Source organism: Alligator mississippiensis, chromosome 2, assembly GCF_030867095.1.
Source record: "Alligator mississippiensis isolate rAllMis1 chromosome 2, rAllMis1, whole genome shotgun sequence".
Classification (NCBI taxonomy): domain Eukaryota; kingdom Metazoa; phylum Chordata; order Crocodylia; family Alligatoridae; genus Alligator; species Alligator mississippiensis.
In genome coordinates this window covers 150182430-150204440 of record NC_081825.1, presented here as the reverse complement: position 1 = coordinate 150204440, position 22011 = coordinate 150182430, and the positions used below count along the sequence as shown (strand labels likewise).

General features: G+C 41.7%; 1 protein-coding gene across 10 annotated transcripts in view; it reads right to left on the bottom strand.

Moving 5' to 3' along the window:
* The window catches only part of PTPN13 (protein tyrosine phosphatase non-receptor type 13), a 234938-nt gene that overhangs the window by 24985 nt on the left and 187942 nt on the right, over window positions 1-22011 (bottom strand). For 5 of the 10 annotated variants that reach the window (XM_014600565.3, XM_019488152.2, XM_059722262.1 and 2 more), the window contains 15 exons: window positions 21364-21495; window positions 20517-20983; window positions 18347-18490; window positions 15571-15664; window positions 13315-13400; window positions 12239-12401; window positions 11137-11348; window positions 10939-11037; window positions 6635-7002; window positions 6133-6319; window positions 4480-4638; window positions 3366-3537; window positions 3044-3254; window positions 2083-2150; window positions 308-369 (listed from right to left, as the gene is read on the bottom strand). In XM_014600565.3, the coding sequence (XP_014456051.1) occupies window positions 308-369; window positions 2083-2150; window positions 3044-3254; window positions 3366-3537; window positions 4480-4638; window positions 6133-6319; window positions 6635-7002; window positions 10939-11037; window positions 11137-11348; window positions 12239-12401; window positions 13315-13400; window positions 15571-15664; window positions 18347-18490; window positions 20517-20983; window positions 21364-21495 (2624 nt within the window). The remainder of the gene's footprint in view (window positions 1-307; window positions 370-2082; window positions 2151-3043; window positions 3255-3365; window positions 3538-4479; window positions 4639-6132; window positions 6320-6634; window positions 7003-10938; window positions 11038-11136; window positions 11349-12238; window positions 12402-13314; window positions 13401-15570; window positions 15665-18346; window positions 18491-20516; window positions 20984-21363; window positions 21496-22011) is intronic. The other 5 variants (XM_059722263.1, XM_059722268.1, XM_059722265.1 and 2 more) reach the window with 2 other exon arrangements.

The window sequence follows — 22011 nt, the reverse complement described above, 5'->3', positions numbered from 1 at the left end:
CAACTTTCCTGAGTTATAGCCCTGTGCCTTAACTGCAAGACTATTTATCATTTCCTTATGCAATTCTGGGCACTGGAAAAATAATTTCAAACCCATGTTCGCTTACTGACTGTTGGCAATTCAGATTCATTCACAATGCTGTGTTCCCATTTAAAAACAATAAGTTGGTCTTAACCAGAGATGCCTGTCAAATATATCTTTTTTCTTTACTTAATGAAAATACCCAGACTAGGAAATACTGCAAGTCCAGAACCTACTGGAAGGAAACAAATTAACTGTGTAAGTGCAACTGCTTCTTTGTATTTACCTTGGGCACGTAAATATCAGGTGCCTTTTCTGTTTTGCCATAGCTAGCTCCATGGAAATGGCCTAAACAAAATGGAACAAATCAATAACCATTTCATAATAAAAGGCTAGTAGTGATAAATTGCCTTAAATTAAATTATTTATTATAAAGAACCATGTTTAACTTGTTAGGAAATGTCCTTCTACCCAGAGATATTAAATAGAATGAAAGAACCTAAGGTGAATGGGGCACATAACCACACTAATGAATGCCTGAGTGACAGTATTTTAAGACAACATGATATATGCAGATTTTGAAGGAATGAGGGAAGATGATTATACAATAAATTATGAACTTTCACAGGGACAATCATTGACAAAAAGCATAATAGTCTACAGCATGAATTATGATGCTAAATGGATGTATGGCACTTTGGAGAAACACAGGAAGGCTGCCACTCCCAAAAGCCTAGGATCTAAGGCAAGAGTGGGCAAAATACAGCCCACGGCAATTTCATCCAGCCTGTGGGCTCCCAACAACTAATTGTACCCTACCCAGCCCACAAACCTTGCTCCCACCCTTGTGTATGGAAAGGCTTGGCTCAGCCAGCACACAGCTTCTGGGCAAGGCTGCTGCTGCCGCTACTGCAGCTGCCAGGGGACCTGCTCGGCTTCCCCGGCATCCAGCAGCTCCTCCTCCTCTCCCTGTTACAGTACTCACTCCAGGCAGCAGGCAGGGAAGCGATGGGGGTTGGGGGAAGGGGATCTGCAGCTGGGTGGGGGCATGGAGCATGGGGCTGGGGCTGGCAGGAACACAGAGCCCGTTGCGGGGGGGCAGCAAGAACATGGAGCTCAGGTGGGCAACGTGTGGGTATGGTTGTGGGCATGGGGTTTGTAGGATTTGAGGGAGGGTGGAGGGGTGTGAGGACCCCCACACACTCTCCTCCATGGCGCACAGAACCTGTTGCCAGTGGTAGCAGCAGGCAGTGAGTGTTTGTGGCCCCTGCAGGTGCTGCTGTACAGCAGCAGGCACCGCCAGCCAAAGCTGCACGTGGTGACAAGGAGTGAAGCCAGGCTGGCCTGCCTCTATTGTGTGGGGCTACCTGCGGTGGATGTGCAGCTCCCAGCACTTGCGTGCCACCGAGGGAAGCCCCTTGTGATGTAGCTGGCTGCCTGCCCCATCCCCTGCCATGCAGGTCCCAGGACTCCACCAGGAAGCAGAGGGCAGGGCTCCCCTCCACTCCTAGTAGGGCTTCCCCTTCACATTTTCCGACTGTGAAAAGTAGAGTGTGATTATGTCTTCTTTATTTTTCACAGTAGAAAAATAGCTGTGTTCACTGCATGATTGTACAACCTGAATCAAAACTGAACTCTAATCAAAAGTCTATGTGCAACTGTAACAGCAAGAAGATTCAGAGTAAACTTCCTTAAGGAAACAACATGTATTCAAGCATCATTGATACTTCCTGACCACTTAATTAATGCCTTTGGTGGACTAGAATATATTAAGACATATCAAGGATATGAACTTAAAAACACCAGCCTAACACAGGGGTGGGGGAAAGGAGAGGCTATTTCATGTTTTTTCTGCAGACAAAAGTTGTGTGTAAACAATACCTCTGGAAGCACTGAATCACTTTGGGCTGTACCTTGCAACAATGACATATTACATAAACCAAGAATTTACTAAAGCTTAGTGCACTATTCTGGAGTCTTGCATGCAAAAGATAAAGATAATACATGGCTGTCAATCATAAAAGAAGTTTAATTTACAGTACAAAACCAGGAGTTGCTTACCATTGGCTTTTTTTGAGTTTGGACTTGAATTAGCATCCTTGAACTTTGGAACCAAAGGGTGACCATCCCTACAAGAAGTACACACACACACACTCATGCTTTATTTCCAAAAAGGAATTGTATGCATACAACATTAGGAATGCAACATCTTATCACTTGCCAGAGCTTAGGTCTCTCAGTTACTCTATCTCCTTCCTCCTGATACGGTGGGAGAAAGACTGGGGCTGCAGCACCCTGAAACAATGCGAGTCTTCACCTGTTTTCTCAATTCTCTGGAGCTTGTACAGACTACAGCAGAGGTATGTCTACATGGACTCTTTCCCAAGCCCAGTTCCACTGATAACAAAATATGGTCTGACTACTCAGATGCACAAGGGCCTAGAGAATAGACAGAGCAAGATTTTTCAACTAGCAGCCCATGGGCCACATGCAGCCCTTTGGGGTTAAGTTGTGGTGCTTAGGCTTCTACCCCTCTATCACTTCCCCCATTGCTCTGGCTGCAACAGCAGCTAGTGTCTCTGGGCTCTCCCTCCCTCCTTTGGTTTCTGCCTCCTGCCCCAGGAAGTCCTTTGATTTCCTCAGTTGCCTCAATAGCGAGGACTATTTCAATAAAATATTAAAAACAGGCATAACTTTTGTCATTAAAAGTAAAGTATTTAGACAACATAGAGGTTTTTCTAGAAAGAAAGAGTTTATGAAAGGAAAAAACGGCCACATTCTGACTGGCTTTATTTATTACATATAGGTCATTACTCTGCCCTATTTCAGTGCAAATGAGTACTCAGCTCCACTGGAACATGTTATCTTGATGATAGAACATCCTGAAGGAACAAACCTAAAGATACATCAGCCATTATCACACCCAGGGGTGGTAGTTCTGCTAGAAAAATATTTTAAGGGGGATTAAGATACAATTATTCCAGTTAAAAAGCACAGGAAAGAATTTGCTCCCAGACGATACCTTGTTGCTTTTAGCACCACGTTAGGAAGTGACATTTCCAATGTTCTTCTGGCTTCTTTCAGAGTCATTCCCTGTACGTTGACTCCATTAATGTAATGGATGATATCTAACATACGGAGACTGCCTTCCTTGGCAGCAATTGAGCTTGGTTGGATATCACTAATATATACCACCTGGTAAAGGCTATCGTGACCTCCAGATAAAGAGATACCTGTGCAGAAGGAAAAAATAAAAATCTTTTTTAGGAATTGAGTGTGGTTTTTAAAAGTGGAACAACAAATATATTCCATACAAGGGTCAGCAGCAATAAAATTTTTATTACCCAGCTCCTCTTTATGGCATGTTAATATAATATCAGGCAGTAAATGAGGTAATATGGGAATCTTGGGTAACTCCAGAACCCGGCCAAGCACTATTCTGACCGTCTTTGGGGCAGCTCTAAGAAAATTTACAGCATCTGTGTGACTCATGTTAGTAACATCCACATCATTAACCTGTGAGGATAAAAGCAAAAGAAACATCCTAGTTTTTACTCCAATTTAAACATCCAGCATTGCTAAAGTAATTTAGTTAGTGGCCCTATTAAATGCCCAAACTATAAACACTGTAAGTTGACAGGGCAGAGATTGTAGTTTATGGTGATATCCATTCGCATTGATAAACATGTTTGATGAAAATGTTACAAGTCAAGAATCAAATCCTTAACTATAAATGGGAAATGACAGGAAAGGTACAGTGTATAACTGTTCCAGAAAATGGAAGAATAAAATTTTAGAGAGGTCTGAAAGCCAGACTCAGATCCCCAGATTATGCTTCCATTCTTTACTAAAGATTTAAGATTATTCTAACAACTCATATTATCTGTTAAGACAGTCATACCTGCTTAATTTAATGCACTTCAGTAGGACTACCCATTGTACAAAGTTAACTGCAGATATAGGGTTTAAGAGTGTCATTAAGCACATTCCTATTCCATGATAATTTATGGAGTTATAACTTGCTTCAGTTTGGCTCAAAGTATTTAAAGCTGTTTTCCCTGTTGTTAGGAATGTCTGGAATATGCAGAAAATTGTACAAGCTTATCCGAACATTCTGAGTAATCAGGATTTAGCCTAACTATAATCACACTATCAACTATACTGAGCCAATTCATTTCAACCCAAAGTTTGGAAGAAGGGTTACACAGTGCCCACTTTTTTTAAAGTAATCTTTCAGGTTTTATTTTATAGTTATATTTAAGTTAATTCCACAGCTGTTATATCATGATTTCAACATGTGCATTTATTTTTGCTTCTGACCCACATAATTCATTCAGTACACCAAACAATTTGGAGTCCAGATTCTTCTGACCCAAAGTTTGTTGATTTCCTCTCATTTTTCACATAAATCCCTTTAGCCCTGGAATATGTTCTACTATGGAGTTTTAATTGCCTTACCTTTATAAGACGGTCTCCTGGTTGCAGTCTACCATCACTTTTGGCAGGATCCTGCACAATGTCATGAATGTAACAGCCAACATCATCATTACCTTTGGTCACTGTAAAGCCAAGGCTTCCCTTTTCTGATTTAGTCATGGAGACTTCGAGCTCCACTTCCTAAGAGAAGAAAATTATGTTTTAGAACATAAGCTTTTGAATATGGACAGTTTCATATAGGCAAATAAATAGTGTGTACTGTAAAAATATATGGGTAGTCTGAGTTATTTAAATTCACATAGGTTAAGGAGACTTTATTAACCAATTCACTCAACACAAATACAGACCCAAGGGGACTGCTCTTGTGCATACAATTGAACATAGGCTTGTCTATACATGCAAATATTCCAGACTAGGGAGTCTGGATTAACTCTGCAGGGTTTTTTGTTGTAGGCATGTTGGTCTATGGACATAGGCAGGCAAGATTCTTTGGGAAGATGTGATATCTTTTATTAGACCAAATGAGTAGCTGGAACAAAGTTCTTTGCAAACGTTGAGGCACAAGTGCCCTTCTTTAGGCATAGGGAGACTGCTGTTGTTCTGGGATTCCTTGAATAGGTATATAGTCTTTAAATGCTATTTAATTCTTGATTAACTTTCATGTTTAGAAAAACTCTACATGTTTGCAGGATCAGGGCAAAACACTGATGGATATAAATCTGAAGGAAGAAAATGGTCTTGTACAAAAGGACAAAGCTGAACATTTCAGTTGCCAAAAGGCAAGACATTGTACACATGCATGCATTGGGTTTGCATTTGAATTTAGTGTTCCTTTTTAGATCTGGCAGAGCTGTACACTTGGCTGTATACCTTATGGTGCTTTGTACTACAATGAGAAATATGAAGGCTCAGTTTTGAGCCCTGTCTTTGACTCTGTGAACTGACAAGGAAAGAGAGAGCAGGAGACACTTTGAGATGCACAACAACAATGCCTCACAGATATTAAAAACCAATGTCAGAAAATTCTGAAGAGAGCAGAGGATCTTGTGGATGAATGTAGCACAGCAAAAATGGAGGGAATGTAAGGACTTCAAGAAGTCTCAGAGGATGTTAATGGAGAAAGTATTAGTTGACAAATGAGTAGTCCCAAAATACTGCCTCAGGCTAGTTAGACATTTAGGAGAGAATACTATTTTCCTTTGCGAGCCTAAATGGAAGTTTCTCAATCATGTAAGTGTCATTTTTGGTGCTTATGCTCAGGATGCGCTTCCATTACATCTGTAGAGTGAAAACGTTCACAAGTTACACAGGCAGTTTTAGAGCTTGTGATGACAGTTTTACAGCCCAGCTAAAAGAAAGAGCAAAACCTCTGAATCATTTAGGTGGCCCAGGCTCTACATACCTAGGGACAAATGTGTGAATAATGACAACATTTCAGATTTTACAAATGGCCGCCTACAATAAGCAGAATGTACACATGCCTTTTCTAAAATATGCCTCCAGTCAAGTATAAACTTAGAAGGTCATCTAGAAAAACAGTTTTAATTGTAAGTAAACGTGCATATCTTGCATTTGGTTGCTGCCAAAATCATGACTGACCAACGCTCCAAACCCTCCCTCCCCCACAGAATTTAACACGCGCGGTGCAGAGAAAGAAAGAAAGAAAGAAATTACTGGTTCATATTCATCAGTATGTTTTTCGAATTGGCTGAGCAATGATTTCATCCCTCCCTGTTGGGAAATTAGCTCAGAGACAGAGCTGGTGTAGGCATCCCCCATCAAATCAGGAGCAGCAATATCAGGAACAGTCCTACAGCTTGGTACTGGTGGCAAGTCCAGTGGAAGTGGTGATGGAAGATTACTACAGGAAGAAAAGGAAAGAGTTTAAACAATATACTGGAGATACAATGTATCACTTCACAGAGAGTTCACCTCTAAACTCTTGTTTTTGCCAATATTTAAAAACCCAAAGTCAGGGTGGATCTCACACCCCCAACCCAAATAAACCAACTTTTGATGTTTATTTTATGTGAAATAAATCTTTTTTCACAAACTGAAGTCCAATTTATCTAGTTTATTTTCCATTCTGTAGGGGAATTCTACCCTTCTGACTCTTCTGTGCCTATGAAAAACCATAATAGAACTTTTGCAAAATAAATAACTGTTATAAATATACCTATCCTCAAACTCTGGTTTCCTAGGGACCTCATGAGTAGAGTAGTGGATGGCCACCTCTTCTTGGCTACAAGTAATTTCATACTGACTGTGTGCCTGAGCAATCACTTGATCTGAAGTATGGTATAGGGCAGACTTCCAGCCAGGGCTTCCAGCCAGTACTGTCTCTGCTGGACTCCCTACTACTTCTTCTTCCCCACTTCCACTGCTATCACTGTAGCTGTCTCTCCTGGAAGGGGATTTTAATCTTTTCTTGCTTTTATCATTAGCTTCATTTTCATCTGAGCTCTCCCCTTGATCTTCGTTCAATGGAGAAGAGACATCTCTCCTGGCATCTGGAAATATTTGTTGGGGAGAATGTATAGGAGTCTGCAATTAAAAGAGATATTTAACAAATCAGATTCTAGCAGTAATGATCATTTTTGTATTAGTTTGGGCAAAAACAATGTAAAGAATGCAGAAATAATCAAAAACACTTGCTTAAGATTCATGCTATTTACTATAAAAATCAAAATAATATGCCAAACCCTTTCTGGTTTAAGTCTATCTGTTTCAGGTGATTTAAAAATGTCTCTCATTCACAAGAAATGTGGATTTTTCAAATCCCACATCATGTAATACTGAATATAATGAATCACAGAAAAGGAGGACTGGAAGGTACCTCAGGAGATCATCTAGTTGAGCCCTCTGCTCAAGCATGGACCATCATCTAAACCATCTCAGACAATGTGTTTGTCTACGTTGCTCTTAAAAACTTCTAAAGACGCAGATTCCACAACCTGCCTAGGCTGCCTGTTCCAATGCTTACCTATCTTCACAGTGAGAAAATTCTTCCTAATCTCCAGCCTAAATCTCCCTTGCTGTAGTTTAAGACCATTAACTCCTTGTGCTGTCCTCTGCAGCTACAGAAAATAGGTCTATCACCATCCTGTTTATAACTCCCCTTCAGGTATCTGAAGACTGACACCAAATGCCCCCACTATTTTCTCTCCAGATGAAATAATCCTACTACTTCCAGTCTTTCCTCATAAATCTTGTTTTCCAGACCTCTAAAAAATTGTATTGCTCCTATTAGACTCTTTCTAACTTGTCCAAGTCTTTCTTGAAATGCAGTGCCCAAAACTGAACACAGTACTCCAAGTGAAGCCTCACAAGTGCCAACTATGACTATGGTTAAAGAAATCATCCACAAATTGGACCATGTTAAGTATGGTTTAAACAGGGACTGCAGATTCTTATCCCATTACCTGGATTAGCTTTTGTGACTCCTTTGTTCCTACAGGTTCTTTGCTTGATGCCTCTCACAGTACTCCCTCTCTCTCCTTCCTGCTTTCTCACCTATTGTATTCTAATTAATCACTCCACTTTATAGTCTGCTTTAAACTATCCTTTCATATCATTTAATGAAGTAAACTTTGGTTCACAAAAGCTTGTGCTTACTCTCACTCTTATTTATTTTGTGTATAAAAGTGCATATCTACCCTGCCTTCTGACTGACTTTAGATTAACATAGATAACTATGGTAAAAGCTCTGTTATCCGGCATGCCCCGGGGATGGAGGATGCCGGTTAATCAAATATTCTGGTTAATCAAATGTGCACCATCTGGTGCACTCCCCAGCGTCAGTGTGCTGGGGGACAGGGAGGGGAACCCTGTGCAGGCTGCTTTGCCCTGTGCAGGCTGCTTTGCCTTGGGCCATGGGCCAAAGAAGTGGCAAAATCTCTGCTTGCAGCTGCGGTGAAACCCAGAAGTGATACTTTCGGTGTCACTTTTGCCGTGTCCCTCTGTTACGTCTCAGCTCTGTGTTCTTGGGCAACCCTGGCACAGGACACAGCCTGTTTGACTCACAAAGGACTCACCCCCGCCCCCCCCCCCCAATGAAACTGATTAAGATGCAGTGAGAGACACACCTAAGACCCTCCAGATAAGGGTGACAAGAGTGAAACAACTGCCCTAGGTCTCATCTGCATCCAAAATGGAAACAGATGGCCATTCATTTACATGAGAGAAGGAGAACAGAAAGCCCGAAGCAAAGACCGCAGTGAATTCTGGGATCAGAGAAGCAGGGGAGCATTGCATGATGGGGAATCTGTGCTCCAAATGCTAATTAACCCATGTTCACACACACCCAGCTCAGCATTTATCAGACCAGTTCTAATCTGGATTTACAAAGGACTCCCCTCCCCCCCCGACACACACACACCTCTAAGTTTAATAGGCATCTCGGGCCGTACATTCCCTGGTTCCACTATGGGAGGCCTATTTAAACTTGATTGACTAAAACTCAGTTGCTGGGTTAGGGAATGCTGAGGCAAGAGACCGAGTCAGAGGGGGAATGGGCAACATTTGAACAATGGTAAAGGGGTTCATCACAGCGTCCAGCCTGTTGGAACCCTGACCACAGGTGTTGTCATACTTTTCCCAGGACGACAGGTGGAAGTCCTCCTACCCAAAGGTTATGAACACTCCAATAATTGCCTTAAGTCTGTTAAAAGACTATAGTAAGATCTGGAAAAGTCATGCTAAGCTAAGGCTTGTTCACAACAAGTAAAAATCCAAAATCCTGATGCTGCAAACTATCTATTGATTCTAAAGAAACCATGAGATATCCCATCAGTATATCTGCTATCCATAGGAATTTCAAGCTAGCTCCCAAGTATCTGGTTACTCCCTAACCTTATGTGTTTCCTGATTATCAATCAGTTTCTTGAGATGTTCCAAATCAGATAACCCCTTGTCAAGAGAAAAGACAATGATTTACACTATTGAGAATGCTTCAAAGCAGCTGAACTGAGGGTATAAAAATCTGTAAAAAGCAGCAGTGTGTGTGCTTCAAGAAGAAAAATCGTGTGTGCTGACACCATCCCCTGTTGTTCTTGGTACGCTGGAAGAACAGATCATCTCCCTTCAAGGATTGTGCTACGAACTTTACCTGGCAGCTTTGCAACCTGAGTACCTTGGACTGGTGAGATCCCAGCGCACTCTCTCTCTTTTCTCTCTAGGCATAAATTTCTGAACCTGAACTGTATTAGTTAAGCTTCAGCTAAGTTTCTCCAAATACTTAGTGAAACCAGGGTAATACTGTAATTGTTTGTGTTTGTTTTTCTTTTGCATATCTATTACTACTAGTACCATTATATATTTCATATACTTAGCAATAAATAACTTTTATAGTCAAACTGGTAGTAACTGGGTATATTTTTCCTTCTCTACTCCTCCTTCCTCACGTGCTCTGCAGCAACGCTTCTTTTACCTAAGCTAAAGATCCCTGTGAAGCCCCAAAATACTGTGGGGTCTGCTCATCAAGAGGCCAAAGATTGGGACGTGCTGAGTTTGAAACACATAAGGGGATCAGCCTGTACAGGCTGATTGACCCAGTTTGACTCAGACGTGCCCTTAAGAACTGAATTCTATCCCATGAGGGTGTCAGCTGGACACCCAGCCAGATTCAGAGGGATTCTGTTTACCTGTGTGCTTGTGTCTGACTGTAGTTTATTGTCGCTCTGATGAACTGATTCTTGGCATATGAGGGTGTCAGCCTGACCATGCTGATCAACCCAGTCGGGTCAGGCGTGTCACGTTAATCTGTGTGTGTTTGTGTGTATGACTGATTTGGGGACTGGAGGAACCCAGCCCCATTGAAACTGAGTCCTGCAAGATAGCTCCATTGGGGGGTGAGGACTTGCAGAAGGGAGATATACAGCTCCGTATAGAAACACAAACAACACAGAATTACCAAGACCCTAGAAACGTATCCCTAATAAATGAGCACACCCCAAAGTAATGGGCAAATCTGGTAACACCTCGGGTGCCAGTTAATAGAGTTTTCCGGCTAATAAAGTGCCAGTTAACACAGCTTTTGTTGTACCTTTCTATGGTTAAAGTGCAATAGTTGTCAAAGATTTTCCCACTATATCCTGAATGAGAGGACTTTTTGGAGGGATGTTGGGGAACATTTTAATTTTATCCCCAAAAGGTATGGCAGTTCACACCAGGGGAAGATCTGTCTCTACCCACTTCCTATTAGTTTAATCCTTAGGGTGCTGTACCACTGGAAGATCAAGGACTATTTTACCAAGATCAAGGATTGATAATCCCATGAATGGGGTATATGAATCAGTAAATACAGAAGGTTTCACCAATTCATTTGCTCAATCCTTCTCAAACTTCTGTATTCATGTACTTGCCAAGCTTACATGCTACCTTCTAAAAAAAGATGTCACTTGCACACTTGTTCATTTACTTGTTTGGCACATTGAATAAGCAAAACTTAAAAGCCCAAGTATCAAAAGCTTTAGACCTTACCAATAAAGAAGTATCAATTTCTGGGAGTATACCAGGGGGTGGCCTGCACAGGAGGAGAGATACTTCAGGGAATGTTCCTCTGAGAGCTGAGATGACTTCCTACAGGCAGAGTTAACTTAATATCAGACAGATCCTACTTGCAAGAGTTCCACAAAGCAAATTTTACTAGTGACAAACAAGACAATAGGGAGCTCAAACCTGCTGGGATAGTCCTTTTAATGACGCTCCATTTACTTTCAGGATGACATCCCCAGTTTCAATCTTCCCACTTTCAGCAGCAGGCTGTCCAGGGAAAAGCTTTTTAACCCTTACTATGCTTGAGCCTAACTGGTCTGGTGTAAGGTCTTCATGGCAAAAACTGAATCCCAGGCCTGAACTGTTCTTCAGCACCTTTACCTCAAACGTATTGTCTGTGAAACAAACAGATATAAGGGATTACTCCTTTACTTCCTACTGACTATACATTCAGTAACTGCAATCAGAACCAAAGCTGAGGTTGTTTTAGCTCAGCCCCCTGCTCCTGGCAGGATCACCTCAGACTAAACCATCCCAGCCATGTGTCTGTCTACCCTGCTCTTGAAAATATCTAGGATTATTTAAGAATATGCCACAACTTCTCTATATAGCCTGTTTCAATGCTTAATCATCCTCATTGTTTTGAGAATGGTGACAGTATAGAGCAGTGGTTTTTAACCTGTGGTCTGTGGACCCCTGGGGGTCTGCAGACTATGTTTAAGGGGTCCGCAAAAGATGACTTATCAAAAGTATGTGACTACCCACATTTACAATTCAAAGGGGTCTGCACTTCCATTCAAAATTTCCAAAGGGGTCTGTACCTCCATTTGAAATTCTTTAGGGGTCCGCAAATGAAAAAAAGTTCAAAACCACTGCCATAGAGGACACCAGGCTCACTCCAAAATATGATTATTTGGGAAGGCTGAGAAGAAATTCAGGAATGCTGTTACAGTACTATACCCCTACTAAAAGTGAGAGGAAGTAACAGAGCAGGATGACTAGTCGGGAGACTGGCCAATGATCTACTAGAGGAAGCAACAGTCTTACACTGCAGGTGGCAGCATTTGAATAAGACAATGAACAGTAAGAGTAGAAACTATAAAAAATGCTGATGAAATCTGTCACTGAAGTACCCTCAAAAGAATTATTTAAGAACAGAAAAAAAATCTGCATTATTCTGTGATAATTTCTGGGATCTCTTTAATTTTATGGTCACCTGGCTGAGGTAATTCAGAAAATTAGGGGAATGATTTAAAGTTCAGACAGTTTTCCTATGTGGCCTGACCTTCGGTAACAAAGTTGTAGTCTTTGGTATCCGCAGTTTTTGCTGCTGACTTATCCAGGGAGTCACTGTGTCCCGCCTGACTGGGAGGAGTGCATTGGGGTGTAACTGGCGCATGGACTTTGGCCACAGGAAGCTGTCCCTTTTCCAACAACAGCTGTACTACCTGCAGAGATGTAGTACATTTAAGTTAGTTAGCCCTACTCACAAAGATTATGCATTTTGGAATATGGGTTATCTTCTGATTCACTTAGGTAATTAAATTCTACAGCAACAATCTCTGGATTAATAAAAGTAATTATTAATTAATTTTAAACACTGTAAATGTTAAATGTCAAACAACAGAGAAACAGACTGGTATATCACCCAGACAGCCAGCTGCAAAAATAATTAAAGACCTTTTCCAATGAAGTGTGAAACTTAAAAAAATATTACTGACCACATAATTCACAATCTGGTACTGCTACACAGAAGTTTGTATGAAAAGATTTTTTATGACGTGTGTGTTTGTGGCATGTTGGCACTGCAGAGATGCACTACTTGTATATGCACTATTAATTTGTTAGGCTTAGATAGCTAATGTCTGGTTCAACTGCTAATACAAGAAACAACAGCTTTGTGCTAGAAATACTGCCATTGATTTAAATGACACTTTTGTTGGAGTAAACGGATACCAATGGATAGGGCCCTACCGAATTCATTGTGAAAGTGGGTGGTGTATTGGCTCCTTTAATCTTGCAGGTTCTCCTGTATGCATCCCCCCTGCCTGTTGGCGGAGGGGACCCTCTGCTCGCTCCTGATTGGCAGGCAGATGAAAACCACTGTTTTAAATATGGCACGGTTTTTGCTGCCCAGCTGGTCAGCACCAATCAGCAGAGCTATTGGGGCCCCTCAGCTGATCAACAACGTGGGGGGAGGGGAAGGAAATGCATGGGGGACCTTCAAGATTAAAGGACCTACAGCCTGTGTTATAATAACATCCCTACGTAAATGTGGAGAGGTTCCTTCCATCACTGCTGTCTACTGCACTTTTACTGACATTAAATTCAGAAGCTAAAGACAGGAGAAGATTTTTTTACCTGCCCAGTGTTTCTCAGTGTTTCCACAGCTTGTTTATGGGTTGCTCCTTCCAAACTAGTCCCATTAACAGAGAGCACACGGTCACCTAAAGATAAATAATGACTGATTTAAAAGGAAGGGAAGAACACAACAAAAAATCATTTACACACAGCACCCTTTTAATTCACTGCGATACATTACAGCGACTTGTTTGTTTTTCTTGTTGAATGAAGGCAGCCACTTGCTGTAATGGGCCCCCTACCCCAATAATGAAGAGGTGGAAGCCACAACCAGCTAGATCCAAGGCTCTCAAGGAACCATTAGGAGTGGAGCACACTTTCAGAAAAATTGCTGCTTGCCCCAGGTGCAGGAAACACAATGAGAGCTATGATTGCCAGGCCTGGTGGGGAGGTAGTGGGTCAGCTACAAGCTTCATAAGGGGCAGGACCATGGCACCATGCACAGAAGCAAAGTTATTTTGGTTATGTGTTTATTTGTTATCATGCTTGTTATGGTGTGACACAGACCCAGGCTGGGGAAGGATTGTAGTATGGAAGAAGTTTTGCTTAGACCTGTGTTTGTGTGTGAAACCGGAGGACCAGAAGCGGCGATGAGGAGAGGCTTGGAGACTGCGGGGAGAGCTTAGAGAGGCACTGCCACTTTGCTGAAGAACTAGACTGAAAACTGAGGGTCAGGAGACTGTGGGTGAGTGCTCAGATTTTAAGGGGACAGAGGATGAGAGGGAGCCCAAAGCCCCAAGGACTGTGAGAGCAGGCCCAGAGTCAGAGAGGGGCAAGAGCAGGGCTGAGGGGCCTAGGAGCCAAGGTCTGGGGAAGTGAACCAGGGCTGAGGGGCACAACCAGAGTAAGGGGGTCAATGCCAGAAGGCTGAAGCCCAGAAAATGATTTAAGGCCTGAAGGGCCAAGTGCTGCACTGAGGGCCAGCGCTCCAACTTGAGCAGGCCAAGCTGAGCCTGAGGAGAACTGGGGCTGGAAGAATATCCTGAGCTCAATGACTCCCGAGGGCCACCTCCTCACTTTATTTTAACATCAAGGCATGGCAGAAGAGACAGCACCTGGCAGGAGTGGGCACCTGAGAGGTCAGGGTGAGCGAGTAAGGCAGGCACCAGGCAGCCACTGACAGGGTGACATGGCTATCCTCAGGGCCTGACTTGCTAAACTCATGCCAAAGCCCCATGTATTGAAATAAGGATTTTTATAAGCTTGAATCATGCTTGAATAAGGCTTTTTTCTAACTACAGTGTTATGTAATAATTCTAAATCTAAATTAGTTTTAAGTAATCAGAGCAATGCTTCCCTGAGAAATCTGAAGCATATAGAAAAAAAAGCCTTATTATAATCTGCCTGGCAATGGATTCCCCAGCCCAGCCCCTGGCTTCTTTACTTTTCATTCCATCCCATCCAGGAAGAGTGCACGCCAACTGCTGAAACTTCCTTAGCCTGACGAAGGGTTTTTGAACCCGAAAGCTTGCTTAATAACTATTCTCCAACCATTTGGGTTGGTCTAATAAAAAATATCAAATTCACCCAAGGAACCTTGTCTGCCTATGTCCTTAGACCAACACGGCTAAAACCTACACCCCTGTTAGCCTAACACTGGCACTCCTCACTTCACTGGAAAATAAGGACTAGCTTAAGAACAAGAATAATCATAGCAGTCACATGGATTTTCTGTACTGAGTTACTCGGTATGTCAAGCAAGGAGATCACTAGCAACACAAAGCCCTTTTCTCCTTCCTCCGGGCATTATCAGAACAACATGCTCCATTAAAGCACAATGCATTTGAATGAAACATTGACTACAACATGTTTTGTAATTGGTTTTCATCACAGGAGCTTCAGCATTTACTATCACAGCTGCAACAGCCTCACACTTTGTCTTAGGTTCTTACTGCCTTTTCCACAGCACCAGTTGTCAAGTTTAAGACTTGGTATTTATTAGCTTTTTATGTCTTCAGAGTGCCATTGCGAAGATCAACCAAATAATCCTCCCAACCGGGCCATCTGAGGTAGACATACTAAGGTGATGAGTGCTACAGCAGAAATTCAGACAGGTAGCTGTTTCCCTTACTGATAAATGTGGATATGAGCACATGGAGAATGAACAGGAAGTCACCAAGCAGTCAGGAGAATTCTGGGGTACTTTTTCTCTTGCTATATCACAATGTTGCCACAAAGGTCTACAGAAAATTAGGTTGATTTAATTTGACTATTATTTGTGGTTAAGCACGCTTGTGGAAAGAACAAAACATGTACCTTTCTGAATTCTGCCATCTGTTTCTGCTGCCCCTTTAGGAATAATAGCCTTCACATAAATGCCACCATGTCTTACGCTGGTATTTACACCACCCTAAATGAAAAACAAACAGGGAACGTATAAACATTTTAATATTTAAACAATTCAGTAAAATCTCTGTTCAAGAAAGGTTAACAATCCTTACACTGAGGAAGCAGTTCAGGCCGTTGGCAAGTAAAAGCAACAGCTAAACTGTTGAAATCACAATTTTGTATAAAGCAACATTTTGAGATCCATGCAAGTATACAAGTGCAAGCAGAGGACAATGGGGTACTACAACTATCAAGCACAAAAATACAAATGCTGCCAGTTAAAACAAACATCCTTCACACAGAAATATGAAGAATGTTTATGCAAGTTATTAGGTGCCAAGATCTGTGTGCACATGTACATCTGCCAAGACTTTGGGCACATGCATCGTCAGCCAGGATGCATACATGCAATGTCCTAAGTTAATCTATCTCAGTAAAGCACTGAGTATGAAGTATTCCTTTCCTCTCAGGTTATGGAAAGCTGTGTGCAAGACAAAATGTATTCAGCTAAGAGGTACCAAAACTGAAGGCTTAAAATTTGCTTAAGCTTCAAATGGAAATTATTTTGAGGAACTCAACCTTCTTATCTGGTGCACATGGACACACCACATACTCTGAAAACATCTCAAAGATCCCCTCATAGGTTTAAAGGACGAGCAGTTAGGTCAGAAATCATTTCAACCTGTGCCCCTAAAGAGACTGATACAACTGTTTATTCTGGAATTACTTCAAACCAATTTAAAGCTTTACAGCAATTTCTAGAGCAGTGCAAGGATAAGGCTGGAGGCAGAAAATGGAAGTAAGAGAAACCTACCGCTAGTTAAACCTTCAGGCTAAGTCCTTGTACTGATGACTTTTGACAAATTTTATAGAATCAAAGTATGGATAGAGCAGGGTGGCAACAAGTCAGTGGCTACATTTTCATTTTACCCATGTATAATTTACACTTCTATTTGCCAGTAACAGTGAAGCAAGCTATCACTAGATATAGTTGTCTAGGGATAGCTGTTCCATTTCTTTAGATTTGGAACATATTTTAATTTATAATTCGTATAGACAGTTTATGAAATCTAATTGACCAGTAATCCAGACCATGGACCCTAAAAGAAATATTTCCTCACTGTTAACACTGTTAACACTAAGTTCCCACCTCCCACTAGAAACCAGCTAGCACTGCTGCTTAAAATGATTAAGAATAGAACATTGTTTATAGCTACTGTTTGTGAGTGCAGAGCACTCATTATGATAATTGATTGTTTCAGAAGAACAAAAATTGTTCCAGTGATAGTTAATAAAGGTGCACATAAGATTGTATTTGGGCTTTAAAAAGGGGAGAGTTTGATTTTACTCTCACCTTCATTAAAGGATACATTAAAACTTGCTACACTTGAAAGACAACAGCCCATCTAAAGTGTAGTGTTAACACTAGATCAGGAAAATGTCTATATTTGTAATACATCAAACAGGTATTGAAATCATCTGTTCTGCTCTACAGTTAAATATCTGCTCACCATTATCAGCATTTACACTCTTGTTTGCATTTAAACTGCTTGGAGAATATGGAGATAGATCAGCTAATCTTTTAATGTTAAATTGTCTAGGGACAAAAACTTTCTCTGACCTACAGAAACACACACTGAGTACTACAGATATAGTGTATTCATTTCTGCCTTTGAAGTGCCCCTGTCTAGTAGGTTATACCCAAAATTTGAGTAACTTCCAACAGTTATAAAAGTTTGGTATGCCATGTGTAAAATTAAAAGAATATATGGTCAATCTCCTTATTGTCTTGCCATAAACATAAAAAATACACCGCAAAACAAAACAAAACTTCAGCCAGTCCTCACTTAGATAAAATATTTTATGCTCCTCTGCTTTTTAACCAGCAGAGGAAAACCACAGAATACATGACAGGGACTGTTTGTAGAGCTGTTTTGAAATAATGTTGCTAGTGCACAAGTAAGGCAAAAATAACCTGGGCCAAAATTAGTCCCATATAATTCCACTAGGTTCAGTAGTTTTCCACTAGTTTGGTTGGTCAGGACTGAACTTGGCCTGCTTATTAAGCTCCAACCATTACTTGCCTTTGCATTCAAGGTCCTTCACAGCCTATCTACTGCACCACTCTCTCATGCATCAATGTGAGATCAGCTCTGAGAAGCCCATGAAGCCAGCCCTCCATTGCTTGCTTGCTAATTTTTCATTCAAGCATCTTTGTGCTTTCTCCCATGACAACCACAGCTGCAGAAATTCCCTGTTATCTTCTTTCACTTGAGCTCCTTAAAGCCTTCCTTTTCTGGGACTCCTTCAAAATGTTTGACAAGAGTTAGGCTGCTGGTGTGCTAAGACTACTGTTCACCATACATGTTTCACCTCCTCCTGTACCACTCCCCAGGTGGTTTGTTTTGCATTTAGATTGCAAGCAATTTGATCAGGGACTGTTTTCTTTGTGTTGTAAAGTTTTTAGAGTATAATACTGCCCCAGTCCATAAATAGGGCTTGAGACAAGTAATAGCAACACTATTTGCTATATGGAAAATGACAAGAAAAGGGATATGAAAAATGTGTGTCTTCTAGTTTCAGAGAGATGAAATATCTATAAGCAGGTACTTGACAGAGGCCTTTTAAAATACTTTGCTTCCCTGTAATTTAGTAATTTAACAGGTTGCTGGGAGTAGAGAAAAAAGAGAAAACATCTAAAAACCTTGTCAAACAGTACCGTGACACTTATTCCCAAGCCGTTATCTTTTTTGGCTAGTTCGACCTCAAAGATATCTCCAGGTTTAAGAGGAGTTGCAGAAAGCTTTTTAGAATTCATTTTGTTTGCTGTATTCGTTGAGGAAGAATCCTTTACAAAAAGGAAAAAAAAGACAAGAAAATAATAATTCCCTGTTAGCACAGAAAATAATAACAAGGACCTTACTGTGCATTTATGGGGGGGGAGAGAGAGGGAGGGAAGGAGAGAGAGAGAGAGAGCGAGAGCAGAAAGGGGTGCAAATAGGGAAGGACTTCATAACAAAATAGATTAATTGAGCTTGCAGTTTAGCGCTGCTGCCATTACATTTACTGCAAGAGAGCTTAACTCTGTGATGGACTTGACCCATAACAGCACTTTAGAGGTGATATCAGTCCAATACATCAGTCCAATAATCACATCGGCACCAATTTAAAGAAAATTGACTATATCGGAAATCAGCCTGAAGTGGTTGATAATCTGGCTGATACATGCCTGTGCGTGTGCACAGCTGCAGCATGCAGGCATCGAGGAGCACAGCCCAGCAGCATGAAGAGCTGTATGCACCTGGTAAGTCTGTTGTGATGGAAGTGGGGGGGGGTAGGAGAGACATGGCAGGGCAGATCTACATCCCCAGCACTGAGGGAGAGTGGGGCTGGGGCTGCCCAGCCAGGGCAGGACGGGTACAGGATGAAGCCAGGGCTTGTCTGGGGGGGTGAAGGCAGCGGCGGGGAACTGTGCACCTCTCATTTGGGAGCTGCTTGTCTGGTGGCTCGTTTGGCACTTGCCCACTCATCCAGTGGCTCCCACTGCTCATCCGGGAGGCATGGGTGGGGAGAGGGTGGTGCCTCTAGATCTGCGTGGGGCAGGCAGGGTGGGCTGCAGCTGCGGACTGAGGCCAGGGGCTGCGCTGTTCTTGGGGCGGGCAGTGGCGGCACTGGGAGGGGTCTATGATGAAATTTGGGGTGGCTGAAGCCCCCCCGATGTAGCCCACTCCCAGTGCTATTGCCACCCCCCCAAGTGTTGCGTGGCTCCTGGCCCCAGCCCCAGCCCACAGCTGCAGCCCACCCTGCGCAGATCTAGGGACATATTCCCCCTGTTTCTGTGCCCTTCTGAACGAGCGGCAGGAGCTGGGCAGCACTTATCCCAGCTCCACCCCCTCACCACGGTGGACATTGATCTGCACCCCCTATGCCCCTTCCCTCCTCCCTCCCATTTCACAATAGACTTACCAGCCGGACATAGCAGTATCAGAAATCGGATTGGTATTGGCCGATATGCCTGCTTAAAAATTATCTATCGGCATGGGCCTCCAAAATCTCTATCAGTGCCCCCCTATAGTATTTTGTTTTAGGCCACTATACCTACATGTACTGGGTCCTTAAAAAGAAGGAATCATCATCACAAGAACACACTGGGCCAGATCTTCTGTTGGACTAATTTGGTGGAACACCCTTAACTTCAACAGAAGGCTTCTACTGCTGATTGGACAAATATATTATTCTTAACCATATCCTACAAAAACCCTCTTCTCCAACTAGCCTGCCTGCTAATTCCATATATATCACTGTTGCTTTCCCCTAATCCAGGAAGACAGCAATTAATCTGGTAAATAAGGAAATGTCTAACCATGTTGATGACCATTAGGCTATATGGCCAAATTTCATATTTGGGGTTGAAAGCAGATTTTCTTTTGAAAGCAACTGAGAATCTCTGCCACACATACAATGGCAGTTAATTGGTCTTAAAAAGGCTCAAGTGGCGTCATGCTGAGGTTAAGCAGAAAAGTCCTCTATTAATGCAGCTAAGGCCCTTCTAAACTGTTTGAAACTTCAGGAGTTCATTTGTCCAGGTATTTTGGAAAAAATCTCCTAATTATGAGAAAGATTTAATAGTAAACTGTTTCTTATAAAACAGACAATGGTTATTTCTCCATTTCCTTATCTTTCATACATTTTAAGCATGAAGGGAGTTAGTTTTTGAAAACCTGTACTTAAATGTTAGTAAACATGCAGTAGCCATTAGAGTGGAAAATGCAATCCCTCCCTTTCTCACTCCTGGAACACACCATGATCAAGGGCAGTCTGTTTAGTTACATGTGTGTGAATGTTTTCAAACACTTAATAGAAATGGACTGTGCCTTTTTAGCTGCTTGTTGTTCCTGACTACTGGAATAAGTTGCTTCATCCATGTCAGAATCCCCCCGGTCAGAATACTCCACATTTTCCAGATTACCAGGCTTTTTTATATTTGCTCTGTTACTGTCAGTAGAGATTTTCATTTTCTCATTGGTTTTGGCATGGATAGATTGAGAATCATGGCAATGCTGCAGCTCCTGCTGTGCTCTGTCACTCATGTGGTTGCCAAAGAAGCCATTCATTTGGCTCTGAGACAGGCTGGCACTTTCAGTCCTGGAGTCCTGGGAGCTCAGGCTTCCATCCCTTTTGCCTCCAGATAATCCAGCTGAAATCCCTGAGATAGGCCTTTGGTGACCTTGTGACCTATTGTGTTCCTCTGAAGACGATTCTGCCTCATTGTCCTGCGTTGATGAAGGCCTTCTTAAAAAACTTCTTGTTCCACTGGCAAGATGTATGGGGCTAGATAACACTAAGAATGAAAATTTTATTTAACAATTAATATACAGAAATGTTAACTTTCAGATATTTAAATCATCATCATGCATTTCCAATGTGCATAAAACAGAGTACTCTTCAATCACTGAAATAAGAGCAACTGCTGAAAGTTAAATACAACAACCTATTTCTTACATAATCTAGTTCTGAAGCATTTAAACTGGAGTGTTTCTTGCATTGACAATTCAAGCTTGAGGAAATCCTACTCATGTATTCAGATGGTAATCTGCCACAATTTGCAAAACTGTGGGAAGTTTGAGGACGAGGGAGGAAATCATATTCTTCTGTATTATAGTGGGAAGGGGAGAAAGTAATACAAAGTGTGTTAGCTTAAGGTTTTGTTTTTTAAAATACCTTTGGAAAGTTTGTCCTTTGGCTGAGAGATAACAAGTGTCACGTCTTCAGGAACATTCTCTAGAATCTCTAATGCTGCATGGTGGCTGGCACCTTCTAAACTCACACTGTTCACAGATATCAGCCGATGTCCTACAGAAGGGGATATATTCAGATACAAACCACTCGGTATTACCACTTCCAGAATTTAATGAGGTTGCAAGGTTATAACTCCGCACAAAGCTCTGAATTTATTTTTGTTTCTCATTTTGTTGACACTGAATGCCAAATTATTTGGCCAATAAAATTAAATTGGCAAACTGGCAAACTGAAACATAGTCCATTTTCAATGTGCAGCCACATTTTTCTATATTTTATAAGCATTTCTATTTTCCCTACGACTCAGTGAAATACAAATAGGGGAAACTGAATAGACCAGATGTGGGAAACTGACTACATACAGTATAGTCAAGTGGACAAACTACATATACTGAGTTATAAAATTGGTATTCAACATAAACAATTTTTTTCATTATAGTAATCTGGGTGTCACTCGGACAATATTAGGTTCACTTTTTAGAGACAGAAATGGAGCTATGGAATTATTTGAAACAAAATAGTAGTCATCAAATGAGGATGGCAAATACCTAGGTAAATATATAGTAAAGG